The sequence below is a fragment of the Entelurus aequoreus genome, linkage group LG03, assembly GCF_033978785.1.
Source record: "Entelurus aequoreus isolate RoL-2023_Sb linkage group LG03, RoL_Eaeq_v1.1, whole genome shotgun sequence".
NCBI classification, from domain to species: Eukaryota; Metazoa; Chordata; class Actinopteri; order Syngnathiformes; family Syngnathidae; genus Entelurus; species Entelurus aequoreus.
The window spans coordinates 42,150,091-42,168,332 of record NC_084733.1 but is presented as its reverse complement, the minus strand read 5'-3'; the positions used below and the strand labels follow the sequence as shown (position 1 = coordinate 42,168,332).

The 18,242-nt window shown below is 41.0% G+C and overlaps 1 protein-coding gene across 3 annotated transcripts in view; it reads left to right on the top strand.

The window, feature by feature from the left end:
- Positions 1-17,194, top strand: part of LOC133645659 (uncharacterized) — a 51,698-nt gene extending 34,504 nt beyond the window's left edge. Inside the window, exons 2-18 of one of the 3 annotated variants that reach the window (XM_062040507.1) lie at positions 6,514-6,571; positions 6,653-6,744; positions 6,798-6,929; positions 14,050-14,131; positions 14,487-14,590; positions 14,684-14,778; positions 14,851-14,936; positions 15,071-15,190; positions 15,279-15,326; positions 15,443-15,523; positions 15,605-15,682; positions 16,000-16,064; positions 16,197-16,257; positions 16,345-16,395; positions 16,647-16,691; positions 16,776-16,840; positions 17,066-17,194. In XM_062040507.1, the coding sequence (XP_061896491.1) occupies positions 15,104-15,190; positions 15,279-15,326; positions 15,443-15,523; positions 15,605-15,682; positions 16,000-16,064; positions 16,197-16,257; positions 16,345-16,395; positions 16,647-16,691; positions 16,776-16,840; positions 17,066-17,150 (666 nt within the window). In that variant the 5' untranslated portion in view covers positions 6,514-6,571; positions 6,653-6,744; positions 6,798-6,929; ... (3 more) ...; positions 14,851-14,936; positions 15,071-15,103 and the 3' untranslated portion in view covers positions 17,151-17,194. The other 2 variants (XM_062040509.1, XM_062040508.1) reach the window with 2 other exon arrangements.
- The last annotated feature ends 1,048 nt before the right edge of the window (positions 17,195-18,242 follow it).

Below are 18,242 nucleotides of genomic sequence, written 5' to 3'. Positions count from 1 at the left end.
AAATAATAAAAGGAGTTGTCTTTCCAAACTCTCTGGGGGCACAGTGTGTGAAGTGGGCTTCACATAGTATCATAAACATGACATTGTTGAGTCCTAGTGTCAAACTTTCAACCAACTGAGGAATAATTACTTGGGTTGTTAATGTGTACAAAAACATAATCAAGTAGAATATTGATTGAAACAAAGCCATAATAATCCATTTAAAAAATGTTGTTTTTTTTAAATAGATACTGCTTCTACTTCTATATACTTTGGGCGAGAGACAGCGTACACTCCCCTGGACTGGTTGCCATGCCAATCGCAGGCTGCATATAAACAGACAACCATTCACACCTATTGACAATTAAGAGTCTCCAACTAACCTAATATCCATGATTTTGGGATGTGGGAGGAAGTATCTGTAGAAAACCCAGACGGAGGAGATTCGAAGCCCTAGCGATTAGAACTCTCATTGCAAGCTAGCTATTTGCCAGATAACGATTGGCACACTAGTTACAAACTACAAGGTACTTTTAGGACCAATTGAAATCAAAACACAATTTTGTAAAGATAGTGGAAGTGGTCGGTCACCGTCCCATCAGTTAGGGGGTTCTTGGCCTGAAAAAACGTTGAAGACCCCTGCTGTAAATAATCGGTGTGTGTGTTTTAAAGAGTACCTATTATGCATAACCAAATATCTCTGCCATGGTTTGATTTCAAATTTCTGGGACTTATGCAGATCCAAAATACACAACAACAGTTACCAATAGGTGAGATAATTATGAAACAAGCTTTTTCCATTGGTGACATTAACAGATATCGCCACATATGGTAAAGTTTCACCCGAAGAGTTTTGTGCGAATCCGCTATTGTAGTCCAACGTTATAGTCAATGTTCCCTCTAACGTACGCGCCTGCGCAATAGCACACTGCTCTGTGTCCTTCGTGCACAAAAAATCTATGCAGCGCACAAAATCTAAACGCAAAATCCAACCTGAACTCTAAACAAAATTTAAAAAATGTATTCCGTACCATTTTGTGAGGCAACTGTGAGTGACAACAAGTGGTCACAACAGATAAAACAATGATGACGTCTGCCGAGATGTTTCAAGGAGGTCCGCATCAATATAATTTTATTGAGAAAAACTGATTACTGTCGCCTGTAACCAGACTAAACCAACATTGGCAACAAAACTTGTATCTAGCTAAAAATGCACTCTTTCTGCCGTAATTACACCACAACAAACAAAATATATGTCGGCTAGACCGCAACCGCTTTCCCTTTCATTTGCGCCAAAACATGCCCACACTCGGGTCAGCCAGTGATGCGTGATAACTCCATCACTACACATAGAATGTAACTACCAGATCCACATACAAACGCGGTTCACACACAGCTAGTCAATGTCATTAACAGCGTGTTACGTGCATGTTGCTGGTTTTTTGCAGGTTAGCTTATAGCAGCAAAAACAGTTAAAAGAATTACATGCTGCATGCTAACACTTATTTTGTTAAAACGAATGGACACTACATGTACACCCAAACTCCACAATGAGATTGTTGCTTATTCTAGTGTCATGTATTAAGAATGTTCATTTATGGATATGAATCATGAAATGCAGGAACTATATTACATCAATGCTAATAAAAACTGATATATTTTAAAGGCAAAAAGTTGTACACTTTATTTCATGCTTTGCTACATTTTACATTTCATTGTGCAAAATGTGAATGCTTTTAGGCGAACAAAATGTGATCTCTGAAAGGGGTATATGTCTCAAATTCTTCCACAGCAGGACCCCAACCCAGATATCCAACATACAGCTCATATAAAACAACATTTGTATTTACATTGTCATTGGGCCAAATCACTTATATTAGAAAATAACATATTGAAAATGACTGCAGTTTGATTATTATAACAAGACATTTAACTTTTGTCAGCCCTAGCACAGATGTGATGCTGGTTTTGGTAACAGTGCGCACGTCTGATGTTGCTCACATGTGGTCCACTGAATGCTCAGGGAGTTTGTGCGTTTGCTCAGACACATGAAAAAGGGAACATTGGTTATAGTCATTAAGCTCTTTGTTCATCTCTATCCTTTTGTTGTGGGGCAGACTGGCTCGTACATGCACATTCATCTTCCGCTGTTGCCATTTCTAATACCATGTAGTGCATAGTTCGAACCTAATCTGTTTCTAAACTTGCTTAAGAAGCGCTAAAAATTACAACATGTCTGATGGGGAGAAGACGCAGTCGAAGTGGAGGCACGTAAATAAGACTGACCAATAAACGGTGCATCCTGAATGGGCGGTGAGAAAGCGGTTTTAGGACAGTAAAACATAATCTATGCAATATTTTGACCGAAAAACCACCATTGTATGTTTTTAGATCACATGCAAATATTTTAAATGTAGAAAAAAATCATAATATGACCCCTTTAAACAATCGTATGTATTAGTTTGACCCCATTATTTTTGTTGATTTACTTAAAGGCCTACTGAAATGAATTTTTTTTATTTAAACGGGGATAGCAGATCTATTCTATGTGTCATACTTGATCATTTCGCGATATTGCCATATTTTTGCTGAAAGGATTTAGTATAGAACAACGACGATAAAGATTGCAACTTTTGGTATCTGATAAAAAAAAGGCTTGCCCCTACCGGAAGTAGCGTGACGTAGTCAGTTGAACATATACGCAAAGTTCCCTATTGTTTACAATGATGGCCGCATGAAGTGAGAGAGATTCGGACAGAGAAAGCGACAATTTCCCCATTAATTTGAGCGAGGATGAAAGATTTGTGGATGAGTAAAGTGCAAGTGAAGGACTAGTGGGGAGTTGAAGCTATTCAGATAGGGAAGATGCTGTGAGAGCCGGGGGTGACCTGATATTCAGCTGGGAATGACTACAACAGTAAATAAACACAAGACATATATATACTCTATTAGCCACAACACAACCAGGCTTATATTTAATATGCCACAAATTAATCCTGCATAAAAACACCTGCGTGTTTGTTATGCTAGCTCCTAGCTCCTCTGCTGGCTCCTAGCTCCATAGAACACGCCAATACAATTCAAACACCTGATCAACACACACAATCACTCAGCCCAAAAGACCGTTTACCTAACCCAAGGTTCATAAAGCTTATATATTTTTAAAAAGTTACGTACGTGACGCGCACATACGGTCAAGTTATCGAATGTTTAGCAGCCAAGGCTGCATACTCACGGTACCTGATATTCAGCTGGGAATGACTACAACAGTAAATAAACACAAGACATATATATACTCTATTAGCCACAACACAACCAGGCTTATATTTAATATGCCACAAATTAATCCTGCATAATAACACCTGTGTGTTTGTTATGCCAGCTCCTAGCTCCTCTGCTAGCTCCTAGCTCCATAGAACACGCCAATACAATTCAAACACCTGATCAACACACACAATCACTCAGCCCAAAAGACCGTTCACCTAACCCAAGGTTCATAAAGCTTATATATTTTTAAAAAGTTACGTACATGACGCGCACGTACGGTACGGTACGTGTTATGCTAGCTCTTAGCTCCTCTGCTAGCTCCTAGCTCCATAGAACACGCCAATACAATTCAAACACATGATCAACACACAAAATCACTCAGCCCAAAAGACCGTTCACCTAACCCAAGGTTCATAAAGCTTATATATTTTAAAAAAGTTACGTACATACGCAAAAAAAGCCAAAGCTGCATACTCACAGTAGCACGTCTGCGTCTTTGTCATCCAAATCAAAGTAATCCTGGTAAGAGTCTGTGTTGTCCCAGTTCTCTACAGGCGTCTGTGTATCCAAGTCAAAAGTCCTCCTGGTTAGAGTCTCTGTTATCCGAGTTCTTCCATCTTGACTGCATCTTTCGGGAGTGTAAACAAAGAAGCGCCGGCTGTGTACTGTTGTGGCTGACTACGTTCGAAAAATACGTCCATTTCGCACCGACAACTTTCTTCTTTGCTTGCTCGGCTTCCTTCTCCATAATGCAATGAACATGATTGAAACAGATTCACGAACACAGATGTCCGGAATACTGTGGAATTATGAAATGAAAACAGAGCTTTTTCGTATTGGCTTCAATGTGGAAGGCATACCCGTGTTCGCCGGTCTACGTCACGCGCATACGTCATCCTCAGAGGCGTTTCGAACCGGAAGTTTAGCGGCAAATTTAAAATGTCACTTTATAAGTTAACCCGGCCGTATTGGCATGTGTTATAATGTTAAGATTTCATCATTGATATATAAACTATCAGACTGCGTGGTCGGTAGTAGTGGGTTTCAGTAGGCCTTTAAGTCAACGTGGGGCCAGAGGTGCACTGCTTTTGAGAACAACTTTTAATGCCGTAGTCAGTTGTTCAGTATTGTGGAGAACATTCTGGAAAACATTGGATTATTTTGTCTTTGGATATTCTTATTCATCCAGGTCATTGGTCAGATCTCATCTAGCCAATCTAAAATCTAAAACTAGATTTAACCAAAATAAGTCTATGAGCATGAACTGATAAAGCCTACTTGGATGCGAGGCAAAGCGTCTTCTAAGACAAATCAAACAGTCCAGATGTGATCGATTGAATGCCCTGAGATTGGAATTATCTGGATAGGGGATACGAGCACTCTTTGAGAAAAAAAACCTAAAAATTCAGAAAAAAATAGGAACATTTCTATCAGCATGAAGTGCTGCCACACAAACCCCGAAAGAACATTTTGAAAATCAAGACTACATTTCCTGGGTGCATTTCTACACTATGATTTACCTTTGGATTTATTCTCATCTACTAACCTTTTTTAGCTGTCTTTTAGACACATGTCCCATGTACCGTATTTTTCGGATTATAAGGCGCACTTAAAAGTGTGCCTTATAACCCGGTGCGTCTAATCTACGGAACAATTCTGGTTGTGCTTACTGACCTCGAAGATATTTTATTAGGTACATTGTGGAATGATAAGTGTGACCAGTCACACATAAGAGATACGTGTAGATTGCTCGATGACACTAGTAAACAACACCAAAACTTAACATTTTCCATTGATAATATAGAACATTACACACTGCATTCAAAAATCTCTCTAAAAGTTTTAGAACGACTTTGGTAAGCTAAGAAGCCACACCACTTGATGGATTGCCGGAGCATTACAGCTACCGTAGTCAGACGTACTCTTCAACATACGGGTATTATTATGGTGTGTGTATAAGCACTGCAAAATGGCACCTATTAACAGACACATTATCTGGCGTTTTGTTTCGCAATATTATGCAAAACCAACGTTTCTTACCTTCTGGTACCTGCTGATCTGTATTTGGGATCTGCATAAATCCTGAAAATTTGCACACATCCGCCATTGTAGTTCGTGCCAACGCAGTAGTCGATAAGCTTCTTCTTTTTCTCTATCTTCTTAATATGGGACATTCATCCTCCGCTGTATAAAGTATTGTAAAGTTCTAACTTATATCACCCTGTGGAAACGCTAAAAACTTTAGTTATTACAATGCTCCAGTCGAACGTTTTTTCACGGGACACATTTCCGGCGTTGTTATTGTACTAGTGATCCACGGATGAGGAGATGCTGCTCCGTTATTGATTTAAGTAAAGTTTGAATGTCATTAAAACAGTTAGCTCCATCTTTTGACACTTCTTCAACTCCCATCCTCGCACGCTACACCGGTACAACAAAGATGACGGGGAGAAGACGCTGTCAAAGGTGAGCCACGTAAATAAGACCGCCCACCAAACGGCGCATCCTTAAGTGACTGTCAGAAAGCGACTTGAAGATGACCTGTAAAACATAATCTATGCAAAATTTTGACACCTTCCAAAAAATAAGTGGCGCACCTTATAAATCGGTGCGCCCTATGGTCCGGGAAATACAGTAATGTACCTCACAATTTGTTGGGTTTTACTAACATTATTATTATTGAAAATGTAATGTAAAATTATATAACATACATGCAAAGAATTCAAAAAACCTTTCCCGTTTGGCAACTCTATCCTGTGGCCACATCAGTAGCATTTTGAAGTTAAAATCGGACGTTCCAAAACGTGTTGCAAAACCAGCCTAAAACCAAATCATTTTTAGGTCCATAATTATGAAATGACTGCTAACGTTGTCAGCATTAGAGGGCCCTTTATATCATTTGAATCCATTGACCGCCCTATCATAAATGTAGAGTTAATGAAGTTGTTATGATGGCTACAGTTTGACCCTGGAACAGACAAATCTTATTTCCATTGTTTCTGATGAGAACATTTTCTGGGGGGATCCGAAGAAATCTGAAATATACCAGAATAGATTACGATGGACCATCAAGGTATATTGTATATTTTAATCTCTAATGGTCGTAGCCTTGTTTCCCGTACAGTATTGTGTTGCATTAAAGAGATTGTATCTTTACCAAGAAGAGGTTAAATCTGAAGTCAGTCATGGCAATTGCACAATTAGCCGTTTCTATTGAACACCCCTCCTTATTTATCACAATTGCTCTATCCTCTGCCTCAAAAGCAGCAGATCCACAGCGAGAGATAATGCTGAGTGTCACCACATCCCTCTCCAACCCTTTCAGGTGAGTGTGTTTCTCCAGTGTCGGAGGAAATTAAGCAAAAATGATGGAGTGTTTGTTTTCTGACATGTTGTCTCTCCGCAGCCTCATCAGAGCCGAGCCTCGCACGCGTCAAGTGTTAATTTAGGGCTCCTGCAGAGCGTGAGGCTGTCAGGGACGATGCTTGGAAGAGTGAGGTGAGTTCTTGCAGAAAATGACCCTTCTGCTCTGATTGTCTTCTGGCCCGCAGACTGCCACTGAGGGTGAAAAACAAAGGCGCAGGCGGAGAGAGAGAGAGGCGGCTGAGTGCTAATGCATCTCACAGCAATTAGAGAAGCTTACCTGAGTGCATGAGCACAGCACACAATAACAGACGCTGAAGGTACACTCAGAAGCATACAATACTTCTCAAAGTGGAAAAAAAAAACCACACATTTTGCATGCTAACTAACCAGTAAACACCAGCTGATCAACATTTACACGAACAAAGCAAAAAACTTGTTAGAGGCCACTTACATGCTGATACGATAATACACTGACAATAATGTATAGGCAGATTAGCAGTTGGATATGATTCACTACAATTACTTTGCAATATAACTTTTTCATACAACACAATATGACATATAATGATAGGTCACCTTGAGTACTTTGGTTAGTTGTGCTGCAAGTGTACAACAATCATAAATTACATTTTGTGCATTCGTTTATTTCCTGCTGCTTATCCTATCTCTTGTGCAACCCTGTTCCTTATCTGGGATGATGGTTTAGATTGAAGGATAGCAGTCTGAAATTTCTCCAGGGAGTTTTTTTTTTTAGATTGCAACGTTGTTAACAGAGGATACAAAAATAAAGTATACACACTTTCTCTTAAGAACTGTCTCGGCCCCATTTACCCCAATTATAACTGGTATTTTTTTAGTAGACCGTAACCCAGGGCCCGTATTCCTAAAGATTCTGAGAATCCTCTCAGAGAGCGCCCAACTTTACATAAAAATTCCTAGCAAGGAGTCTTAGCTTAGAAGTTATTCCAGAACATTCTCAGAGAACTCTGATCAAGTAATGGACAGTAACTTCTACCTCAGTGAGGCGGTGTGGTTGACCCCCGTTGCTTGGTATGAGTCATTATTTCAAAATCAGTTATTGGTTGATCCTAAAAGCTATAAAAAAATATACACTACCGTTCAAAAGTTTGGGGTCACCCAAACAATTTTGTGGAATAGCCTTCATTTCTAAGAACAAGAATAGACTGTCACGTTTCAGATGAAAGTTCTCTTTTTCTGGCCTTTTGAGCGTTTAATTGACCCCACAAATGTGATGCTCCAGAAACTCAATCTGCTCAAAGGAAGGTCAGTTTTGTAGCTTCTGTAACAAGCTAAACTGTTTTCAGATGCGTGAACATGATTGCACAAGGGTTTTCTAATCATCAATTAGCCTTCTGAGCCAATGAGCAAACACATTGTACCATTAGAACACTGGAGTGATAGTTACTGGAAATGGGCCTCTATACACCTATGTAGATATTGCACCAAAAACCAGACATTTGCAGCTAGAATAGTCATTTACCACATTAGCAATGAATAGAGTGTACTTCTTTAAAGTTAAGACTAGTTTAAAGTTATCTTCATTGAAAAATAAGGACATATTAATGTGACCCCAAACTTTTGAACGGTAGTGTACTTTTGGTAATAATGGGCCATGGACCCTCAAATCAATTAACTTAATTATAGAATGTAGTCTTATGAAGACTATCTAATTGTAAATAATATTTCACATAAAGTGCAGCACAGTTACACAGGGGTTAGTGCATGTGCCTCACAATACAAAGGTCCTGGGTTCGATCCCCGGGCTCGGGGTCTTCCTGTGTGAGGTTTGCATGTTCTCCCTATGACTGCGGGGGTTCCCTCCGGTTACTCCGGCTTCCCCCCACCTCCCTAGTGTGTGAATGTGAGTGTGAATGTTGTCTGTCTATCTGTGTTGGCCCTGCGATGAGGTGGTGACTTGTCCAGGGTGTACCCCGCCTTCCGCCCGAATGCAGCTATCTCCAGCACCCCACGCGACCCCGAAAGGGACACACGTTAGAAAATAGATGGATGGATTATTTCACATAAAAGAAAATATCTGTTAAATGAATACAACATGTGTGAAAACTTAGACGAACTTGCACAGTATCACATAGTGATAGTTATATTTATATGCTCATATTAATTGCCATGCTGGTAGTTATTGCCCTTTCAACATTTCAACTCAATTTGGTATTTACCAAGGTAAAATGGCTCAGCTTTCATTTATGTTTGTGATTGCCGACCGCCTTAGAAGAAGCATTGTTGCTTGGCTTTCATTTCAGGTGGTATTGCATTACGCATTTGCTGAACAGAAATAATAGATAATTTATAAACGACCGCATTTTCTCAGACATAACTTACGCCTGTCCTACTAAAACACATTGATAAGTTTATTCATAGATGTATAATAATACCCCTCATAGGAAGTCGTCATTTTTTATATCTTTGTAGCATGTTACAATGCACATTGATGAACATACAACACATAAATGTGCCAGATTATAGCCAATGGCTAATTTCCATCTGCAGTGCTTGGCAGGTTAACAGTATATACAAAAAGGTTAATAAAAATTAAGTTAGACAGCACGAACGCCAGACATAAACAGTACCACAAAATACACGGACTCAGGTATAATAAAAATACAATAAAATGGATACCCATATAAAACAGTAGGATGCTGCATGACCTCAGCTCAGGACAGATAAAGAATACAGTCACCATACTGTAGTAGTTAAAATGCAGATGGACAAGTGCTATAGAATAGACTATAATAGAACACGGTGGGCCTGATTTATCAAAGGTTTGCGTGTACTAAAACATGTGCAAACTTGATACCACACGCAATACGTGTGCAAAGTGGATTGTGTCTGTGAAGTGAACAGAATAGGGCATGCCATCCATTTTGCGTCTCTGTCTTCGTTTATATGCAAAATATTTGCTGATCATCAAAACACCCTCAATATTGGGAGGAGAAAATGCAAAATAAAATTATTTAGCACGCGTAGGGACGGGAATTGATAATATTTTTAATGATTCGGTTCTATTACGGTTCTCTTATCGATTCTTATTTTGGAAAAAAAAGAGAAAAAAGGGTTGATTTGTAACGTCTCAGTTAGGTCTGGACCCCAGATACAGAGGCGGAACAGCAAGTGAAACAAAAATATATTTATTTGACTAAATCTATAACAAAAATAGTCAGCTGGAAGGCTGGAGACAACTGGGAAAATATAAAGTAGCTAAAAGTAACTAAGGTGAACACTGGAAACAGTGGAGTGCTGGCAGGTTTCACAGGAAGGCATGACAAAGTGAAAGAACCAACGAGTTGCCCATTCCTCTCAGCTCCCCACAAGACAACATGAATCAGATGTGCCAATTGTCTCGCCTCCAGCTGCAACCAAGGCTGTAATCAACAGGAGAGAGAGAGAGTGAGAAACCGCAAAGAGGAAAAGACAGACACAAAAATGAAAACAGGGGAAATGTAAAACATGACAGGCCCAACACAGATAGACAGACAACATCCACACTCACATTCACCCTGTGATGAGGTGGCGACTTGTCCAGGGTGTACCCCGCCTTCCGCCCGAATACAGCTGAGATAGGCTCCAGCACCCCCTGCAACCCCAAAAGGGACAAGCGGTAGAAAATGGATGGATGGATGGATGGATGGATGGATGGATGGATGGATGGACAGGAGCCCCATCTTAACGGAAGCCTCCCGGTGGCCGACCTGGCTTTTCCGGAAAACGGTTATAAAACTAACGCAACAGCGAGGGGTCAAGAATGAGCACGCAGGAGTTCCAAGACTTGTCCTCCGGGGCGTACCCCTCCCAGTCGACCAGATACTGAAAACCCCTACCCCTTCTCCTCACGTCAAGAATGGCCTTGACAGTAAATGCTGGGTGGCCGTCAAGCAGCCTCTGAGAAGGAAGAGGCACCTCAGGAGGGCTTAGGGTGCTGGAGGCAACTGGTTTCAAGAGAGAGACGTGGAACGTGTGGTACATCTTGAGTGAGTCAGGTAGTTGGAGCTGGACAGAAGAAGGGTTAATAACACGCTCCAAGCTAGCCATACCTTCTGACCAGGTTTATAGTTCGGTGCCGTGGTGCAATGGCGATTGGCAAGCCGCTGACTTTGCTTAGATGTACGAGACAGTGTCGCCTGGGGGTTGCGCCAGGCACGATGCAGGTGAGCGGTCACAGAGGGAACAGCTGACCCTGACTCCAACAAAGAAAAGGCTGGAGGTTGGTACCCGTATGCAGCAAGGGATGGAGACAAGCTTGTGGCAGCGCAAACCAGAGAGGTATGGGCATATTCAATCATGTAAGATTAGACGACCACGAGGAAGGCTGCTGGTGGCAGACGCATAGAATGACTGACTCCAGGTAGCCAGATAGCCAGAGGACAAGCTCAGTGAGGCCCCCCGAGACCAGCAAAATGTCTTCCAAACCACAGAAGAAAACTGCGGGCCCCTATCTGAAACAATATCCAAGGGAATGCCATGCAGCCTGAACTCATGACACACAAGCAGCTCAGCAGTTTCTAGTGCGGAAGGTAGTTTGGGGAGGGCGACAAAGTGAGCCATCTTAGAAAAACGGTACACAAGGATTACCGTATTACCATTAGAAGGCGAGAGGCCTGTGACGAACTCTAATACCACATTATAACACGGATTTATTGCGCACACAAACAACGTCTGCTCGCAAGGAGGGCCACCAAAACCTGTGTCAACGGGAAAATGGTGCGAGCAATCCCTGGATGGCAAGAAAGCTTGGAACAGTCTGCTCAAGTGAGGACATCGGGGCACAGTTCTGGAACCACATACAGTCGCCCCACTGGGCAACCCTCAAGAGGTGAAGAGTCCTTGAGAGCGTTAGTAACTCTTTTCTCCACCTCCAACTGAAGGGCGCCCAGGATCTTGGACTTGAGAATGATAGTGTCCTGAGAGGCCTCCAAAGGGGGGGATGAGTAGATCCTGGAGAGAGTGTCGGTCTTGCCATTCTGGGAGCCAGGGCGAAAAGTCACAATAAAATTTAATCTGGTGAGGAAAAGTACCCATTGCGCTTGTCTGGGGTTAAGCCTTTGAGCTGCACGAATGTAAGCCAAGTTCTTGAGGTCGGTGTACACTACGAACGACTGTTTAGCGCCTTCCAGCCAGTGCCTCCACTTCTGCAGAGCCCGCACGACGGCCAACAAGTCCTTGTTATCAATATAGTAATTCCGCTAAGTGGGGGTCAAGCGGCGGTAGAAGAAGGCGCTGGAGTGCAGCACTTTGGTCGGTGATAGACTTCTGGGAGAGGACAGCTCCTACCCCGTAGTCGGAGGTATCAACCTTAACACAAAAGGGAAAGGAGTGCTCAACATGCACAAGAACAGGCGCATTAATAAACAAATGTTTTAGTGCTTCAAAAGCGCATTGGCGTCAGCAGACCGCAAAATGTAAACCTTAGTGAAAGTGAATCTTGTTAAGGGCGCGGCGACACATTATTAACCATATCCACTCTGCATCCATTGCACCGGTCACCCAGGGTGGGGTTGCCCACATCTGCGGCCCCTTCCAAGGTTTCTCGTTGTTCCCATTGGGTTGAGTTTTTACTTGCCCTGATGTGGGATCTGAGCCGATGATGTCATTGTGGCTTGTCCAGCTCTTTGAGACGTTTGTGATTAAGGGCTATGTAAGTACACTTTGATTGATTGATTGATTTATATGAGTTTCATATGTATAATATAATGACTGAGATGAAATCTGGTTGCAGGAAAATATGCAACTTTTCTCCGACTACAATTAAACATTCATCTACCGAAAATCCAAACTTTTGACGACAAACTTAGTCAAACTGCTCTGTGATATTCGACTAGCGGCAGACGTGAACTGGGGCTGCCCATCTGTCTCTCGTCATACTCATCTAAATGAGAGGGCATTCATTTAAATTTAACAATTGGGGACGGCGTGGCGAAGTTGGTAGAGTGGCTGTGCCAGCAATCGGAGTGTTGCTGGTTACTGGGGTTCAATTCCCACCTTCTACCTTCCTAGTCACGTCCGTTGTGTCCTTGGACAAGACACTTCACCCTTTGCCTCTGATGGCTGCTGGTTAGCGCCTTGCATGGCAGCTCCCGCCATCAGTGTGTGAATGTGTGTGTGAATGGGTGAATGTGGAAATACTGTCAAAGCGCTTTGAGTACCTTGAAGGTAGAAAAGCGCTATACAAGTATAACCCATTTATCATTTATCATAACAAATAATAGCGCTAACATGATAGGAGGAGTTAGTACCTGTTGTATTCAGATGACGTGCTAGCGTTACTGCTGCTGGGATTAGATAGGGGCAGTTAAAAACACAACTTGTATTTATAATTATTGCATGTTGTGTGTTCAAATGTTTCAGCATATTGCTCGCATGTCCTCCTCTTGATGAACTATCAGCCTTATAATTGTTACAAGTAGCGCTGTTGCAATATTTTCTTGTAAAATGTAGTCGGTTGTGCCCGGTTTCCGCCATTTTGACATCTGACGTCACTACGCGACGTCACCCCTACTCGGAAGCATCGATAAAAGAACCGTTTGAATAAATGGCAAGCGATTCCAAGGATTTCATACACTGGGTTTTCGATTTTTAAGCACGTGCAATGTGATTTATCAACAGTCATCATTGTTTTGCTAGCACTATTTTGTGTTTTATTTAGCACGAATCAGAGAGGATGTGCAAGCTGGCAGTTTCACACACAGCTGCAGGATTGGTGCTCACGCTGCACAGACAGACGATGAACAGACAAGAATCCGTTCGTGTGTGTGCCAACACGGAAATAAAAAATATTAGATATATTGTCTATTCAGCAATTTCCTTTTATAATTGTACAGCTGCTAATGACTTATGGGGCTGATTAAAACAATTTAAAATATTGTGTTTTGGTGTCTGCTGGCATTTTTTTTAATGTTTTCGGGGTGGGGGGGGGGAGTTGTATTTTTTTGAAAATATATTACTATAAAATATATCCTACATGAAAATATCTCTTTCATTGTGCACATTTTCTTGCGTTTGAATCATTCCAGACGCACAAATGCACTGGTGATGCGATCCACAGCCTCGCGCATTGAATTAAGTGTCAGTGTGCGTGTTTCTGTTGTCTGGAATGCAATTCAGAAAAGGTGTTATGGGGTACAGATGTGTGCCGCCGTTTTAACACAAAGCACAGAAGTAGGAGCATGATAACATGAATGTGCAAAAAATGATCAGGCGTCTACGTGGTAAAAGCTGTCACGCCCAATTTCTTCCCATTACAAAAACCTTCCTATCCCCCATTTACTTCCGGGGTCATTTCCTCTTACGTCATTTCCTCTTACTTACGTCATTTCCTCTTACGTCATTGACAGCGATCGATAGAATCCAAATCTCCTGAAAATGGTGGTGTCACTGAATGATATTTGTCTTTATCTTTCCCAGGGGACTTATGTCAAACACCAGAAGGCTTCGAAACATTTCAGGCGGAGTGTTAGGGCCGCTGCTGGGAACTTCTGTCTTCGTGGTAACGTGCAAAGAATATTAATTAATGTATAATACTGTTAAATGTCTGTACTTTAAATCAACATTATTGTTGAAACCATTTCACTAATATTAATTAATATATAATACTGTTAAATGTCTGTACTTTAAATCAACATTATTGTTGAAACCATTTCACTAATATTAATTAATAATAAATTATTTGATTGGAAACCAAGTAAATGGTGGTCTTTGACTATTGTACTCTAGGATTGTAATTCAGTCTGAATGTAACTCACATGCTTGAATGCAATATTGAATTCTAACCACTGGTAAAATGTTTCAGGATTGTCATATTGGTGATGACCAAGCCAGAACTCATTCCCTTGATGTTACAGAGTTATGGAGGTTCTTCCAAACAATATGGTTAGGCTGGAGACCCTGGATGGAAAGCCCAAGCATATGATGACCCCGTATGCATCACTGAAACCTCTGCGCCCGAGTATGTCAAACTGAATGCTGTTTACAGGCAATTTTTGTTCAGAGATCTTAATATCCCTCCCCTGTATCATAATATGCCTCGTCTCTCATTTAGGGACTCACCCTGGCTGGCCAAAGGATTCCCCTTCAGCCCCTGCGCTTCCAGGAGATGCTGAAATGCTGACTTCATCATCGGAGGAGGAAACTGAGGTACTTTTTCAGAAAAAAAGTGTTTATGTGTCCATACATGTAGCTTTCTAACTATTTGTATGATTGACACAGGTCCAGTGTCATTGTTTCACGGACCATACATATGCTGGCCCCACATCACCCTGGAAAAGGAGCTGCACCCCGACCAGAAACAACTGGTGAGCAGGTTTCAAATTGAGTAAAAATGTTGACATTGGAGCCAGTATATGATTAAAAATATATACATTTATTGCTTTGTGAAGTGGCCAAGGTTATCCTCAAGTCGAGTAATGTAATATTTTCTCATGAACAGCTCGAGTATGTTTTGGCCTGCGATCGTCCAGCTATGGAACTGATCGCTAAAGCGGGAGGGGTGTGTTTAACCCGAGAAGAGTTTTGGTCTTTCGGGTTGTCCAGAGACATGGACTCCACGGTCAGTACTGTAACTGTTATGTTTGTTTCACTTGACTGCTTATTCCATGGATATGTATAACTTTGTTACATCTGTAATGTGATGACAGATCGGAAATGCTTGCCTCCAGCTGGTTCAAGAAGCTGCTCAGAGACATGTATGATTTCTTAGAGCTGCACAACAGAGGCTGCTTTTGGTCATTAAAAAATCTGATTCAATGGTTAATATAAAACCTCACATATCCTCATGTTTTTGGATTCAAAACTGTTACAGAGCAAAGATGTCTTCATTGCCAACATGTATATTGTACCAACGTGGAAGCACAAAGACGTCGATCCAATGTCAAGCCTTCCAGTGAGTACAATGAAATTTGAATGATAATAGCTACACTAATCTGAAATTTCTTTCTAAAATATTCATAAATGTTTACTACAGAGGGATGCACATCTAAAGGATGCACTCCTCTTCCCAGCGTGGAGCAAGCACAACGGGCCAGAGCATTACCTTCTCTGTGTAAGTGTTGAAAAGAAAAATACTGGAGATATCTTATAATTCTTGTGCAATTACATTATTTATGCCTCTTTCTGCATTGACCATTGTAGGTGTTGCTGGACTCTCAGTTTGCCCTTTGGCCATCCGGTTTTGGGGATGAGGTGTACAGAGCCATCTTTAGGTCCCTTTATAATAATCCTGGCCACAGTTCCATTTTGGCCACTTTTTGTTCCAGCCATGTTCTGGTTTTGGCTATGGTTCTGTTCTAGTCATCTTTCCCTTGCCCGCTATGCTCATGTTTTAGACATGTTCTTCTTTCGGCTATGTTCCCATTCTAGCCATGTTCCAGTGGTGTGCTACAGGGGTCCCCAACCACAGAGTCATGGACCAGTACTGGTGAAACGTGATTTTGTTCATGCTTTGGCAGTGTTCTAATAGAATTTTCAGTTGTTTATTAACAATTTGTCTTCATGTTTTAATATGCCAAGTGGCTTATTGCATTTTATTTTATTCACATTTGGCTTTTTTACTGCAGGAGCATTGCGCAGCACATCGTCCCAGGAAGCTGGAGTGAGCTCACTGGAAAAGACATGCAGGTAATAGGTTTACTCTATAAAATATACATTTCTTGTAGTAAACCCAAAGGCTGTATACATTTTCATGGTGCTAATGTGTATTACCAGGAGATCCCACGCCAGACCTCGGGGAATGACTGTGGTGTTTTCATGCTCATGGTAAGTTGAGCATTTTTAAAGAAGAAGAGTAGGTTAAACTTCCCCCACAATGATGTGAAACACAGTATCAAATTACAAAAATATTTGGTTGCAATTATTGCTTCCAGAGATATTCCTATCCATCACATTTCCAGTATTGATGTTGACGACTCTTTTCATCAATTTAGTAGATTATTACAAAGTAGAGAAATATTTTTTTCATTACACAATTATTACATGTGCTCAGAAAAATTACTATTTTCTATTTTTAGTACTCCCTCTGGCTCTGTACGGACACTACTTTTCACTACAGTGTGGTAAGTATTTAGATATTTAAAAGATTTCAAAATAAGCGGCTCTGAGAGGTAAAAATAATGAACTCATTGTTATATCTGCTCTAGCTGGACATGCAGTCAATCCGGCGTTGGTGGTGTGTCCTTCTAATGGAGCGCTTTGGCATTGAAGGGTAGGACAACTTCTTGAAATATCTGATGTATTGTTTATCATGATTAGTAACTGCCTGCGATGAGGTGGCGACTTGTCCAGGGCGTACCCTGCCTTCCGCCCGAATGCAGTTGAGATAGGCTACAGCGACCCCCCGCGACCCCAAAAAGGGACAAGCGGTAGAAAATGGATGGATGGATGGATTAGTAACTGTAATCAGAAGAGCTTTTCTTCAATTTCCCCAAAGGCATGGCCAGAGGTTCTGTTATTGGACAGACAAGGCGAGCGGCCTATTGCGGCCTATTGCAGGGCATTCTTCAGCCAGTGTTTAGGGTATCCAGAAACTCAGTCCAGGCCATCGACTGTGTCATCAAAGAATAACTGAATACAGTACTGGTATGCCATGACACAAAAGTGAATAAATTGTATCATACCTATGTTGCTCCATAAAAAAAAATGATTGGAGAAATATGTAAGCTGTGGGAAAAAATAACTGGTTCAAAAATAATAATCTAATAACCTTTATTGGTTTGTACCTTGATGTGGTTTAAGAGCTTTTAACTATAACATTTCTACTTCTGAGGTGACCACCATTTGTGATTATAATTGACGCTTTGTCCTTTATCTGTGTTCCCCATTCTTTAGGTGCAGCTCGCGCAATGTTTGGAACAAAACATTTGTAAACAATAAAAAATCATTTTACATTGCAGTTTTTTGCCTCATTTTAAAGTCTTGAAGAAATACCCAAGGTTTTTCTTTATTTTTATGTTCTTATTCTAAAAATTGTCGTTTGTCTGACCACGGGTCATCTGACTTCACTGAGGTACATATGTGCACATAAATGTCATTTTAATTTAGTTCACTTACACAGAGAACTAAAAAAAACTGAATTTAACAAATAAATGTAGTTTTAATAAAGTTTGATAATGTTGATTAATAATGAATTAACTTATTGTGCACTGCTATTCATTTCCGCATATGTCCACGAGTCAAATGTGCAGTCAGGAATATCCTCAAGTTAATTTGTCCGATTAATACTTGTCCGATTAATACAGACGTTTTGTTAACGCTATATTATAAAAAATAAAAAAACCCAGCGACGGGCAGTCAAAGCCGAAGTGCTATCGATCGCTGTCAATGACGTAAGAGGAAATGACGTAAGTAAGAGGAAATGACGTAAGAGGCAATGACCCCGGAAGTAAATGGGGGATAGGAAGGTTTTTGTAATGGGAAGAAATTTGGCGTGACAAAGCCCTGTCCGTTTGCACGAAAAATCCTCATTTAAATAAGGCGGTCTGCAACACTTATCAATTGCACACGCAGTGTTAAAATATAAGACGAACAATAAATAATATGTTGAAAAAAATACATACAGTAAATACCACTACGAGCAGCAGTGCAACCGTGAAAAATTGTGTAAGCTA